The 14392-nt window shown below is 36.8% G+C and overlaps 2 protein-coding genes and 2 long non-coding RNA genes across 9 annotated transcripts in view; 2 read left to right on the forward strand and 2 right to left on the reverse strand.

Annotated features, from left to right (window-relative positions):
• Positions 1 to 9787, forward strand: part of LOC116719576 (complement C3-like) — a 29198-nt gene extending 19411 nt beyond the window's left edge. For both annotated transcript variants that reach the window (XM_032562125.1, XM_032562126.1), the window contains exons 34-43: positions 637 to 718; positions 828 to 876; positions 1178 to 1268; positions 1361 to 1450; positions 2628 to 2730; positions 3832 to 3921; positions 4974 to 5066; positions 5149 to 5232; positions 8610 to 8751; positions 9002 to 9787. In XM_032562125.1, coding sequence (XP_032418016.1) covers positions 637 to 718; positions 828 to 876; positions 1178 to 1268; positions 1361 to 1450; positions 2628 to 2730; positions 3832 to 3921; positions 4974 to 5066; positions 5149 to 5232; positions 8610 to 8751; positions 9002 to 9146 — 969 coding nt within the window. In that variant the 3' untranslated portion in view covers positions 9147 to 9787. The remainder of the gene's footprint in view (positions 1 to 636; positions 719 to 827; positions 877 to 1177; positions 1269 to 1360; positions 1451 to 2627; positions 2731 to 3831; positions 3922 to 4973; positions 5067 to 5148; positions 5233 to 8609; positions 8752 to 9001) is intronic.
• Positions 1 to 14392, reverse strand: part of LOC116719587 (uncharacterized) — a 21576-nt gene continuing 7184 nt past the window's right edge. Inside the window, exon 5 of the long non-coding RNA XR_004339219.1 lies at positions 1 to 141. This is a non-coding gene — a long non-coding RNA (uncharacterized LOC116719587). The remainder of the gene's footprint in view (positions 142 to 14392) is intronic.
• Positions 5725 to 12559, reverse strand: LOC116719589 (uncharacterized). 3 transcript variants are annotated; one of them, XR_004339224.1, is made up of 3 exons: positions 12471 to 12559; positions 11785 to 11906; positions 5725 to 6104 (listed from the first exon to the last, which is right to left on the reverse strand). It is a non-coding gene; the product is annotated as an uncharacterized LOC116719589 (long non-coding RNA). The 3 variants fall into 3 exon arrangements; XR_004339222.1 differs by having other exon boundaries at positions 10459 to 11906; XR_004339223.1 differs by lacking the exon at positions 5725 to 6104 and adding an exon at positions 8702 to 8783 and having other exon boundaries at positions 10459 to 11906.
• Positions 11719 to 14392, forward strand: part of LOC116719574 (complement C3-like) — a 25210-nt gene continuing 22536 nt past the window's right edge. For all 3 annotated transcript variants that reach the window (XM_032562120.1, XM_032562121.1, XM_032562124.1), the window contains exons 1-5: positions 11719 to 11832; positions 12544 to 12742; positions 12902 to 13064; positions 13471 to 13565; positions 14223 to 14311. In XM_032562120.1, the coding sequence (XP_032418011.1) occupies positions 11735 to 11832; positions 12544 to 12742; positions 12902 to 13064; positions 13471 to 13565; positions 14223 to 14311 (644 nt within the window). In that variant the 5' untranslated portion in view covers positions 11719 to 11734. The remainder of the gene's footprint in view (positions 11833 to 12543; positions 12743 to 12901; positions 13065 to 13470; positions 13566 to 14222; positions 14312 to 14392) is intronic.

Raw genomic sequence — 14392 nt, forward strand, 5'->3', positions numbered from 1 at the left:
TTCGCTTTTTATTGCTTTTAGAAACCCTCTTACACCGGGCGCTGCAACTTCTCAAAGGGAGGGGGAAAACAATTCATCACATAGTTGCAGCGCTAATGACATTCACTATCTAGACACATGTTATCTACACTCTAGATTCTTCTGCTCCAGGCACGGCGTCGAATAGGACACGTTGTATAGCTTCAAAGCAACGGCTTTGTAGCACAAAGAAGAACAAAGCAGAGTTTATTGCAGGACTGATAAACTCAGCTGGGAGCAACTAGCACCTCTGTCTCGTAGGAAGTCCTGCAGGGCAACAACTGCTGAGAGTAGCTGTCACCTCTATTTCCCAGGGAGGCCTTAGGAAGGAATCAAAGTTATTTAGCACACAGAAACATTACCTATACTTAAATTAGGAGTAAAAGAGAAAAAACATATAAGTAAAATTATCTAAATGTAACTACAAGGCTACATGATACAACGAATATTTGATAATTATTAAAAACAATACAATTTACCCAACAGATACATTACATATCTACAGTATGTAACAATATAACACTATGTCAAGAAAACAGACATTACCTCATGACAATATTTATCAAATGTTTATTTATCATTTACCTAAACTTATTTTTAAAATAATTTGTCCTATAGATGGTATCATTCTATTACGCAATCCCTAAAGAAGAGGCAAATGACTGCACAAAGTTCAACCTGACTGTGGAGCTTGCAGCAGGTAAATTATTTACGTTTGATTTTCTGGTTTTGGGGTGAGAGGCGTTTTGTTGAGTAGTCTATCTTGTTTTGAGAGCAAATAAATATTTACTCCATATTTACTCTTTCAGAATCGAACAATGATGAGCAGAGCACATACAAGCTGACGCTAAAATTTTTGTGAGTAGAACCTGAAACCGTTGCTAACCAGGGTTAAAATCATGCTTATGTCATAAACACTGAAGTTGCATTTATTCGTTGTCTGTTTTCCCTAAAAGCACTTTGTTTCAATGTCTCTGGATGGATATTTTACAAGAGTAATTTCTAGAATCATGTTCATTTCAGGATGATATCCAGAGACCTAGATGTTATTAGACCCTGGAGTTTAAAATAGTATGAAGATTTTCATTATTTCCTCCCTTCAAATTTTCAGAAAAAAAGTTTAAAGTGGTATCTTTTTTTTTTTTTTTCATTTATGCAGTTTTAAGAGCAGAGAACGCAGTGCAACAATGTCCATTTTGGATATCGGTTTGCCAACTGGGTTCAGTTTTGATAAAGAAGACCTGGACAAAGTATGAGCTTTATGGCATACAAACATAGGAACAGTATTTTACAGTTCATTTTTCTTTTCGTGGTGTAATCTTTGGTGTCTCTTTGTGTGTAGATGTCAAAAGGACCCTCACGCCTTTTTTCGAAGTATGAGTTTGACAAACTTCTGTCAGATAAAGGCTCACTCATCATCTACCTGGATAGGGTAAGTTGAACTTTTGTCTTTTATTGTGTGCAAGAGAGTGGATAAACTAAATGTTGAAGCTCAAACTAGAACACTAATTAGTTGTCTATAATCTCACCTAACTTACCACATACTTCTGAAAGCAAATCATGAAGTGACTTTGCTGTTAGAAACTCATGCTGGATCCAGTTAAACTTTAACAAGTTTTTGGCTGGATTTTTTGTGTGTAATCATGTAAAGCGTGTTGACCTTCCTGAGATCTGTGAAAATATTTCTGATTTGATTTCTGATTTGGGTTCACTTGAATAAAAATATCCATGCTAAGACTCAAGGTGCTGTCACACACTTTCTTATGGTTCCCTGAATCTTGACATGCCAAAGAAAACACATTTTATCTGGGCATAAACTTGAGGAAGAGAATAACATTTTCAGAAGGCATCAAGTCTTGTCACATCTGACATATTTGTTTCAGCTACGATTCACCCTTGTTTTGCATTGTGCATGTGTTGTTGGGAAAGAAGGGGGTATAATTAACAGAATTGCACTGCATCAGGACAGAAAGAGTCACTTTTGTGGATTTTTTTCTTCTGTAATTTCTGTCTGACCATTAGGGGATGATAGTTGACAATGCTTTATACTTAATCTATGAGTACCAGCAAGTGGTCAAAAAACATATATAAATTATACAGACTAATAGCCACTAAAGGGAACTGGGATGGGTGAATCTAACTGGATAAAACATCTACATATCACAGCATTGCATAAAAGTGATATTATTATTATTCAATTCAAATGTGCAGTACTGTATCTCCAATCCTTATCGTTTTGTGACATGGAAAGTTTTAGCATGCAACCAAAAATGTGAAGCTGTCTGCCTTATTTAACTATTATTACCTACACTTTCCAGTTTGGCAAATGTAGCTCAAAGGTTTTTGCTAACATTGTTATCTAGTTTACAGAGCTTTTAATAAAGATGCCTGCACAGAGTTTAAGATGTTTGCAGCAGAGTCTGTTGAAAGTAGTTCTGAAAGAGACTTAGTCATTCACATTAAGGAAAAATCTTCAGCAAAACTTTAATTCCCCAAAATGGGATTCTTGTTGGACAAAAGGGCAAATTCTACATGATTTTATTAATTCCTCTTGCACTTACCATGAATCTAACTCTACAGCGTTACCTTTGTTGTCTAATCCTCCACAGGTTTCTAACAACCAGCCGGAGATGATCTCTTTCAGGATCCATCAGGAGATCAAAGTGGGTGTGTTGCAGCCAGCCGCTGTGTCGCTCTACGAATACTATGACAGTGAGTCCCCGAGACATAAAAACATATGTAGGCACTCATGTCTGTGTGCCTTTTTTTAACAGCAGTTCAATGGTGTTTCAGTATCATAATAAATTAGCTAAGTTTCTCTTTGCCATTGCTAATCCAACAATAGAGCCTGCATCTGTTATGTTAACTTTTTATTATATAATTTCTATTTATTTATTTCATTTTTTTCTCTGGCACCCACTATGGAAATGATTTTTGTATAATAATTTTTCTTTAGTTTTAACGGAAGGTAAGACGGGTTCAGTGTGAAGCTTCTGTCATTCAGACAAAAAGTTATTCATTATTGTGTAACATGTTTTCCTTTTTCTTTATAACCTGAAACGTAAATTTAAGAAATATGGGTATTTTTGATAGAGAAATAAATCTCGGTCATACAGGTAAACTTTAACTTCAACATGGCCTCTCCAAAGATATTAATTTGCTCACAGAACCAGAGGAATATTCAACTCAGAAATATTTTTTTTATCCCAAATTAAAATTAAATGTAACTCATCCCATCCAAATGTTCTCAAAGAGTTGTTGTGGACAGGAAGGATCTCAATTAACAGTCAGTCTTGCAAAGAATCTGAAGAGATTCCTTGCAAGAGAGTCTTGCAAGGAATCTATAGACTGTCCTATAGTCTAATAGTCATTAATTCAGTGGTTCCCAAAGTGTGGGTCGCGCCCCCTAGGGGGGGCGCAGTGCCATTGCAGGGGAGGCGTGGGAAGAGGTGTGGATGAATGAAAAATAAAAAGCCAGTTACACAAAAGTGTTTCACTGTAAAGATGGGTTGTAGTTTGTTTTGTTGCAACCTGAAGTGTGAAATAAACTTCAGCGGAGTTTGAAAACAAAATATGTGTATAGGTTTATGTCTGGTTGAACGATGTGTGTGCCCAGTTGATTTTTTTTTTTCTTTTTTGGGGGGGATTTTATTGTAAACCATAGGGGAGCCAGAAAATCTTTGGGAACCACTGATTTAGACTATTAGATTTGGGAACCACTGATTTAGACTACAGGACAGTCTAATTACTGTCTCAACATGCTGACAACTCAATGTGTGTGTGTTTGATATTTTTTTATAATTGTTTTTTTAGGGAAACCTTGTAAAAAATTCTACCGTCCTGGGAGAGAAAGTGGAGAGCTGCTGAGTCTTTGTCAGGGTCATGTGTGTACCTGCGCTGAAGGTAACCAAGCTACATGTTGAAAGATTCTTCTGTGTTTCTTTACTTTGAGACAGAAAAGCAACATTAACACAGACAGACAGACAGAAATCACAAACACAGAAATCTAAATATAATTCTCCATTTAATTGAAGGGTGTTAGGGTTGATGATAAACTTCTCTTTAAACATCTTTTATGGGGGCTAAATTTCAACAAGATTGCACTTTATAAATGGAAAAAACAAGAAAATCAATATTGATGAAATACATAGTTTTTAATTTCCTACACTGTCTCTCTTGTGTGTAAAAGAAAAAGCAATCCTTTTAGTTTTTTCTGGTTGTCTTTCTCCGAAGTAAAGGTGCAGTATATTAGGAACTGAACTTCCATAAAAAAATAACCATTTTCTACTTTTTATTCACTATATTTTCCATTGTGTCAAAAATCAAGGAAGATGCTTATTTATGTCCTTTTCTTCCATGGCAGGTAATTGTTTATGAGTTTGTTTTAAACCGTAAAAAACAACACCTTCTTAAAAATAAAAAAAATAAAACATAGAGTTTCCTAGCCCAAAATAGAAGTATATGTTTTTTTATGCATTATATTAAAGAGTTGATATATATATATATACAGTACATATTGCATATGTGACTGGCAACGACAAAACCAGGATAACTGTTACCTTCAAGTGTTGTGAAAATGTTTTATATAACTAATACAACTTAAATGAAGCTTGACTTCGTATCATAACCTTATCTGATGCCTTGAACTTGGCCTCTGTCTCTTCAAACAGTGTAAATACATATCTGGTTACTTTCATAATGTAAAGCTAAACAAGGAAGGTTTCTGCGCCACACACTTTAAAGAACTATTAGTTTAAACCACGAAAGCCCTCTGGCTTTTAAATAGGAAGATCTTAATCATTTCAGACTAGCTAAAGCTTTTTCAAAAGTGTCAAACATACAGTGCGTAATGAAAAGAAAGCATCAAGAATAACAGATACTCAAATACCTATGCAATACTGAAGGGTTTTTATTATTCAAGATGTGTGATCATTTTAGGTTCTCTTCCTACACAGAGAACTGCAGCATGCAGAGAAAGGAGAAAATCAACAATCATGAGCGTACTGCAAAGGCTTGTGAAGTTTCATCAACCCACAAAATAGACTTTGGTAAGAGGGGGTGAATGTTTGAGTGAGATAAGAGAGAGCGAGAAAACAAGATAAGTTAACAGTTTTCCCAATTTTTCCCCAGTGTATAAAGCAAGAGTGGAAGGCTTTGCTGATTCTTGGTCCACTGACATTTTTACTGTACGAATAGTGGAAGTAATCAAGCAAGGTAGGTGAATGAAGCTGATCTTTGTGTGGCCATTTTTATTATATTTAGAATGTCATTAAACGTGTATTGTACGTAGTTTCTTCTTCACATTGTTGGCCACTCAAAGTCCTTTCATAAGCACAGCAATAACACTTGTAATTTATACTTTCCTTTCTTTGTTGATTAAAGTGTCTTTTTGAATAAGTAGTCCATGACTATTCAGTGTTTTCCTGCGGTTTACATTTGGAACAACAAGGACCCCTTTTTCTTGACAACTCTAGGAAACATAACATTCAGTAAGCCAGATGCGTTTTCATCTTAACTCAAAAAATAGCTGCAAAAAAAAAAAAAACAGAAAATCATCTAAACTTTTGCATATGTACAGAAATCAATTTGAAATCTTTACAAATTGTAAATTCTTACAATTTGTAACAGTTCAAATTGTAACAATTTGAACTGTTACAAGTTTACCAAAGTTTAGCTCATTCCTACATCCTGAGCAGAGCTAAACCAGAGATGGTGAAAGTGTCTAAACACTCAGAATAAAGTACAAGATCCATGGATTTTGGACTGTAATATTAAAAGATTTAAAAAGAACAGTTTGCAGGCCATTTTGACAACAAAATTAATGGCGATCAATTTTTAAAAAAAATACAATCTCGGACTTGTTGACACGATCCAGGCACTGATGGACGCAGGGACTGACCTGTGAATACAGAACAGGTGTTTATTAAGGGGTCGGCTTTTTCACAGTCAGACAGGTCAGGGTCAGAGCCAGGGGATCCAAATCCAGGTCAGGCGGTTCCAGATCTCAGGGTCAGACAGATGGAGGGTCAAAAGCCAGGAGGTCCAAATCCAGAGGAGTAGGTCAGGATCGGGGACAGGAAGGGCAACTGGACAGAAGGGAGGAGACAGACAGGTTAGTAACCGGGCAAATCGCTCAAGTAGCTACAGCAAGCCTGAAGGTGTTACCGCTGAGGGTTTCACAAATATGGCAGCAGCTGGAGATCAGGGAGATGATGATTCCAGCACATCACGGGATTAAGGGAAATGGCAGACAGGATGGCTAAGGAGAGTGCCAATCAGGTAAGGATAGATATTAATGTTAGTTTTAGTACAACAGAAAAAAAGGGTATAATTAAACAAAAAACAAAAGAGAGGTGGCAAAAGTTATGCGTAGAAGAAAAGAAAGGAAGGTGGTTTTATAAAATCCAAAAGAGAATTGGACAAATGAGAAAAACAGAAAGAAACAGGAGAGAAGAAATAATTATTTCACGACTTAGAATCGGACACACTGGACTAAATAGATCACTATTTTTGATAGGGAAACATCAGACAGGGAAATGTGACTGCGGGGAAGATGAGACAGTTATTTTGAGTTGTAGGAGTTATCTATTTCAGAGAAACAAGTTAATTAGGAACCTTAGTAATATGAAAATGAAATTTGATATTGTTGGTTTACTGCAAAAGGACTCGTGAAGCAGAGGATATCAGGCTACATTTGATTTTTTGAAACAGAGTAAGTTGTGTAATAGGATATACAGGTAAAAGCCAGTAAATTAGAATATTTTGAAAAACTTGATTTATTTCAGTAATTGCATTCAAAAGGTGTAACTTGTACATTATATTTATTCATTGCACACAGACTGATGCATTCAAATGTTTATTTCATTTAATTTTGATGATTTGAAGTGGCAACAAATGAAAATCCAAAATTCCGTGTGTCACAAAATTAGAATATTGTGTAAGGGTTAAATGTTGAAGACACCTGGTGCCACAAACTAATCAGCTGATTAACTCAAAACACCTGCAAAGGGCTTTAAATGGTCTCTCAGTCCAGTTCTGAAGCCTACACAAACATGGGGAAGACTTCAGATTTGACAGCTGTCCAAAAGGCGACCATCGACACATTGCACAAGGAGGGAAAGACACAAAAGGTTATTGCTGAAGAGGCTGGCTGTTCTCAGAGCTCTGAGTCCAAACACATTAATAGAGAGGCAAAGGGAAGGAAAAACTGTGGTCAGAAAAAGTGTACAAGCGATAGGGATCACCGCGCCCTAGTCAAGATTGTGAAAAAAAACCCATTCAAAAATGTGGGGGAGATTCACAAGGAGTGGACAGCTGCTGGAGTCAGTGCTTCAAGATCCACCACCAAGAGACGCTTGAAAGACATGGGTTTCAACTGCCGCATACTTCGTGTCAAGCCACTGTTGACCAAGAAACAGCGTGAAAAGCGTCTCACCTGGGCTAAGGAAGTCATGTTTTCTGACGAAAGCAAATTTTGCATTTCCTTTGGAAATCGAGGTCCCAGAGTCTGGAGGAAGACAGGAGAGGCACAGGATCCACGTTGCCTGAAGTCTAATGTAAAGTTTCCACCATCAGTGATGGTTTGGGGTGCCATGTCATCTGCTGGTGTCGGTCCACTCTGTTTCCTGAGATCCAGGGTCAACGCAGCCGTCTACCAGCAGGTTTTAGAGCACTTCATGCTTCCTGCTGCTGACCTGCTCTATGGAGATGGAGATTTCAGGTTCCAACAGGACTTGGCGCCTGCACACAGCGCAAAATCTACCCATGCCTGGTTTACGGACCATGGTATTTCTGTTCTAAATTGGCCAGCCAACTCCCCTGACCTTAGCCCCATAGAAAATCTGTGGGGTATTGTGAAAAGGAAGATGCAGAATGCCAGACCCAAAAACGCAGAAGAGTTGAAGGCCACTATCAGAGCAACCTGGGCTCTCATAACACCTGAGCAGTGCCAGAAACTCATCGACTCCATGCCACGCCGCATTAATGCAGTAATTGAGGCAAAAGGAGCTCCAACCAAGTATTGAGTATTGTACATGCTCATATTTTTCATTTTCATACTTTTCAGTTGGCCAACATTTCTAAAAAATCCCTTTTTTGTATTAGCCTTAAGTAATATTCTAATTTTGTGACACACGGAATTTTGGATTTTCATTTGTTGCCACTTCAAATCATCAAAATCAAATGAAATAAACATTTGAATGCATCAGTCTGTGTGCAATGAATAAATATAATGTACAAGTTACACCTTTTGAATGCAATTACTGAAATAAATCAAGTTTTTCAAAATATTCTAATTTACTGGCTTTTACCTGTAGTTGGTTTTTTTTGTTTGTTTGTCATGTGGTCCACACTCCTTACCAGTTGGTGGCGGTAATGCTCACCTAACGTTTTTTGCCAACCACCAATAAATTTCAAGAAGAAGAAGAAGTGAGATGATCAGGTGTCAGTGGTAAGGCAAATAAGAGAATGCAGATTTTGAGAATCAATCATCGGAGTGAGAATAATCTTGTATTTTAACAAGTTCTTCATTTTATCATTATCCTTTTAACATCCATCGTCATCTTGGACAATATTTTTTTTGTTTCCTGCAGGAACAGATAAGAAGTCAGAAGGTAACCTTCGTAAGTTCCTCAGCTATCATCACTGCAGAGAAGCTCTAGATCTGATTGTAGGCCAAACCTACCTGATCATGGGCTCATCCAGAGACATTCACATCGATGACCAAAACCAGCAGTGAGTTTGTTCTCTTGCATATCTCTGTGAACCTGGGCCATGCAAATTTACACATAAATTTCTGATTTACTTCACTTCCAGTCCATTTACTCAGTAAACGTCAGCGTTGTGTTTAAATCTATTCATCCTGAAATTCTGTTTTTGCACCAATCAATATCATTTAAAAATCTGTCTCACTGCATTTGCTGAGTTACTTTAATAAACCTTTCTTCTAATAATGGCAGTGTAATTTTGGCTTTGCTCTGCTCAGGTTTCAGTATGTGCTTGGTGAGTACACCTGGATTGAGTACTGGCCCAGTGCAGAAGAGTGCCAGATGGAGAAACACCAGTCTACCTGCTCGGGTTTAAACACACTGGTTCAGCAACTTCAAACATCTAGATGTAGGATGAAATGATACAGTTTTAAAAAATTATCATTTCACACTGCTGTGATTTTTTTTTTTTTTAAAGTGAGTGAGGATATGACTACAATACAATTTCATGATATTTTGCTTTATGAGAAAGTTGATTTCAGCTACTGCATTTCATATAAAATGCCATGAGGAGGAGGCTTCTTAATTTCTGGTTTTGTGTCAAACATGATTCCCATGTCACTCTGCTACCCTTTCCTGTGCCAAACATGAAAATGTATTTTAAGATATTTGTCATATAACTTTGCAAAGCATAATTTCTCTGGTGTTAAATTAAATATATTGAATATATTTGACAATTAACTGCTGTAAATCAAATTAGTGGCTGAGTGTGCCTTAAAAATGTGATTTACTGTATCTTCAAACAGACATTTCTGACTACATTGACCATTGATAGGCAGAATGCGCCTTAGTAAATGTTTCTGAATAAATAAATGATTACGTCAGTAAATTATTTTAAAATAAAAAGCTGCATTTTGAAACATGCTTTTATCTGAAATTGAAATGGCTTACATCACCCATTTGTACACATGTTTTGAAAGAAAAAGATTGATTTGGAATGTCGTTGAACTATCCGATGCACATTGCTTGACAAAGAAAGCTGGAATAAATGACCAACTAAAAGATCCGCGTCTGTCAAGGTGATTGAAAAGTGTGAACCAGCTGCTGTAGGCGTGTTTGTGAATGGACACACAACACAACAAATTAGCCACACAGTCACAGTGACGAGGCCTCAATCTTTGTTGTATTCTTAACTTCCTTATGACATCTTTGGTGTTCACCGTGGAGTCATATGTTACAGTAAAACCTGTAGAAAATTCAGTTGTACGACCTTCAAATATTTGTACAACGGGTGCACAGGTGGGTGTGTGTGTGTGTGTGGAGAGGTAAGTCTGTTTGTGTTGAGTGGGTGGATGTGTGTGGCAGTTTGTCACCAGGGCCTTGTTTCAGACAGCAGGATTAACAAACTGAGTAAAACGCGTATACTCTGAGTAGATCTACTCGGCTCTCTGATACTCAGATTTTTTTCTTTTCAGAACACATCAGAGATTAAAAAGCCTGACACGGGTTTATATATAATTAAAAGATGATTCTTATTTCATAATTTAACTATTTTTAAGATTATCCAAACTAAAACTATCACCAAATATGACACAAAAGGCATAAATACTATGAGATGCCACAAATTTAGCACTGTTTTTTCTGTTATTGGAGCATCAATAGCTCTGCAGTAACTTTTCGTATTGAGTGATCAGCTACCGTGAGCCCATCCTACTTCCTAATCACTTAGACTCACGTGATCATCCTGCTGCAAACTGCCTGCAGCCAGAGCAGAGACGAGACCGATTCCTCCCCGGGCCCAGATTTCAAATTGGAAAAAACAAAAACAACAAAAAACATGATTGATTTATACAGCTTATCATCTGTGAAAAAAGTGGATGTGTGGTATAGTTACTCTTTAAGTAGCTGCCACGTGGACATTGGACCTTTGAATGTTTTGTTTTTTTTATTCGTGCCTTTAAAGTAGGCTTGTTGTTGATGAGGTTCTTTGCCAGGAGTTGACTGAGTAAAGAATCTTTTCTAAAAGTAAATCAGCACATGAGTCTGAATCACAATCATGTGAAAAATTAGGGTGGAAAGTGATAGAAATATGACCAGATGTAATGTCAGAAATGTCAAATATATATTATTATTGTTTTTAAGGAATTTTGAGACAAAAAATGTACATGAAAGTTGGTAATGAGAGAGGGAGAAGACATGGAGGGAGAATGTCAACGGACTGGGACTCGAACCTGTGACTGACTAGAGGACTGAGGCCTCTGTACCTCTGCGCCACTGCCGTGCCCTTAATTGCATTTTTTTTTATATCTTAAAAATTTAGTTGGCATTAATCCCATTTTTTTTTCCTCACACTAAGTTTCCAGCCAGAACCTTCCTATTTCTGTATCGCTGATATATATAAAATGTGTTTACAGTCATGATTTTAAACTGTGGCAGAAAAGTTCTTACTAAAACTTTGTATGTCTATGAGGATTGAGAGCGTTTTGTCCTTACAGAGAGTCTGACGATGAATCTTGTTTCTAAAGCTGTGACAAAACAATCAACAATGATAATCTATTAGCATTTGTATATCAAGTTCAACATATCTACAGGAGTACAAAGTTGTTTCCACAGTTAAATTTACTTGCTAGATTCATAGTTTTGTGCTATTTTAATAAAATATTATAGCCTTAATCTACCCATATTTTTTCATACATCAACATAAGTAGAAAGCTCCATTACAATGCCCATAAAAGCAACAAGCATTTGGCCAGTAACTTAAACATAAACTGACTTTATAGTAAAAATATATTGATCAGATCCAGGTAAGAGAGTAAACTCCTTGGATATACTGGTTTGAAAAGGGATTAGCAGGTTATTTTTTAGATTATAATGTATTTTAAGGTAAAAAATAAAAAAATAAAAAAGATTAGTCCATGATTGAGACATGTGACAGGTGAAATGAAAGTCCACACAGAGGGAAGCAGCTGCATGGCAGAAACCTGCAGTTCAATGCTGCACCAGCAGTGAATATGGGATCAGGGTGCAGAATGAAGAGGACACAGCCGTGGTGGTTTTTTACCTCAGTGGCTTTTATTTCTGTGATTTCTAGGACAGCAGCATCTCCAATGTAAGTCTGATTTTCCTCTGTCCTCTAGTTTTCTAGAACATCAAGATCCACTGCATGCCTGCCTGTCTTCAGTCCTGTGTTAGAGAATCTTGTCATTTTCATCCAGTTGCTGTTGTAGATAATCCCAAGTCAACGAAAGTGAATTAATAGAAAAAGAAAAAATGCATCCATTCCCAGGCTGGTAGCCAAATGTAACGTTTTGAGGAGAAATTATTTGTAAGATGTAATAAATCACATTAATAAATTTAGTAAAAAATAAAGTTTTGGATGTGCATGTTAATTTTAATTTTGAAAGAGTAAATTAGCATTTGAAGCCTTGGAGTCAAGTTCTGACATTGTGTATAAGAAGACAACTGAAAAGAGATCAATGAATGTAGTATTCATACACTGGACTGATACTGGACAAAAACTAAAGACTAGAACAAAATATTTAAAACCTTTTAGTTTTAAAGTCCCACGACTGCTGGACAGGTTTAATGTAAATCAAATCAAGGAGAGAAAAAAAAAATCAATAAATCACAAATTGAACATCTGGGAAATGTTTTGGACATGCAGGGTAAACAGAAACTTTAATAGACTCAAACAAATGTTGTGAAACGAAAAAGTAAATGATTTGTCTGCGATAAGATGTCACTGACCTGTATTTGGGTCCAGTCTGGCCAGACAAAACTTTCAGTTGAGCTTTTCTTCCTGTCCTGTTCTGCTCTGTAGGAAGGTGATGTCTGCCCCCAATCTGCTGCGGCTGGGAAGACCACAAAACATCTTTGTGGAGTGCCAAGATTGCCCCAGTGAGAACAACTTCTCTGTCAGCATCAGTGTGATGAACTGGCCAACCAAATCTAAGAGGCTTGCACACGCCTCTGTGAACCTCAACCCTGCAAACAGATTTCAAGGCTTTGGGGAAGTTGAGGTGATGTTAAAACTGGGTTTTACCTCAAACATTTGCAGATTGAATTCATGAAAATTTGCAAATGAAACATTTTCAGCCATCTTCAAATGTCCGATTTAAACATTGCTCACTCATTACAAACATTTCTTTTAAATACGCATTCCTTCACATCTTTGACAGATTCCTGCTGACGACTTCATTCGCAGTCCAAACTTAAAGCACTATGTGTATCTGCAAGCTCAGTTCCCAGATGTAAAGCTGGAGAAAGTCGTCCTTTTGTCATTGCATGCCGGCTACATCTTTATCCAGACGGACAAAGCGCTCTACACACCCAACAGCAAAGGTGAGTCTGACAGCTCCACACTGCTCAAACACACCTTTCCTGTTAGGTTGTTTAAATGAGGCGACATTAACATCAGTGACAGTCATCAAATCAGTCAGGAAGTTCAAATTACAAATGAAGATTGTCTTGATTTATTCCACTTCAGCAGCTCAGACTGATTTCTGAGACAGATTGTGTGACCTTGCACATCACTCTTCCAACTCTTTTTCCTCATCCAGTTGAATTTCAAGGTATAAAAGGTTCTTTCAAAGAAGACCATAGAAAAAACAGACACAAAGGGAGATAAGGGGGCAAATATTTTTGAGTCTTGTGGTATTTACCAAAGTGTAGGTCCTAGCTAGAACATATCAAATCAAAAAGATAATTGGATGTGTATTATTTCTGCTTGCTATCATCTTTGCTGCAGTTCATTACAGGATATTTGCGATGACGCCTGACATGAAGCCTGTGGAGAGGAATAACATGACCCAGATGGACGCTTCTGTTGCCATTGAGTTTGTGGTAATTTATTTAATATTGAATATTACTGTTGTATGTTATGTTATTAAAAAAAAAAACCGTAGATGGTAATTCCATGTTCACCAAACATTTGTAGAAGTGATTTCTCACAATATGTGTCAATATGTGCAGCTTATGTGCCGTATTTAAACAAATTGACTGATATTTATTAATATAGATATAGCCTTTCAGTTTAACATCACATCTGAAGAGGGATGCTTATGATAGAACCAGAGGCCTTTGGGAGATTTTCAATTTTCTAGGTGTTTGGAAAAAAGCACACAGTGTTTATGATGTTCGATTAATTGGGGAGCAAAACAACACCACTGGTCAGTTCTATGAAAATGTTTTGATGGGAAAGAAATAATAAAGCGATTAAGTACAGCACAAGAACAAATCATCAAAAAAAATGGATTTTAAATAACATTTGATTCATCATGAACCTCCCAGAAGAGGTGTGCCCGGCAGAAAAGCTCCCAAACTAAAGTAAATATTCAACTAAAAACTGGAACTGGTAGCCACGTGTGTAATTACATTGACCTCTAAAGTCAAAATTTGGATCAGAGAACCACAATTTTTCATTTAAGGATTTACTAAAGGTATTTTAGTTACCAGTTTTAATAATAATAATAATAATACATCTTGATTTCAATCCTTTAGACCCCTGAAGGTGTCATTCTACCACTGGATCCAGTCGCTCTGAGGTCAGGAATTCATTCTGGAGATTTTCAACTTGCTGAAGTCGTCAGGTGAATATATGGCACTTTAATATGGTCTAGAAAAAAAAATTAAGAGTTCACTTAAAATGATCAGTTTCTCTAATTTTACTC

Source organism: Xiphophorus hellerii, chromosome 5 (genome assembly GCF_003331165.1).
Source record: "Xiphophorus hellerii strain 12219 chromosome 5, Xiphophorus_hellerii-4.1, whole genome shotgun sequence".
In the NCBI taxonomy this organism is placed as follows: Eukaryota; Metazoa; Chordata; class Actinopteri; order Cyprinodontiformes; family Poeciliidae; genus Xiphophorus; species Xiphophorus hellerii.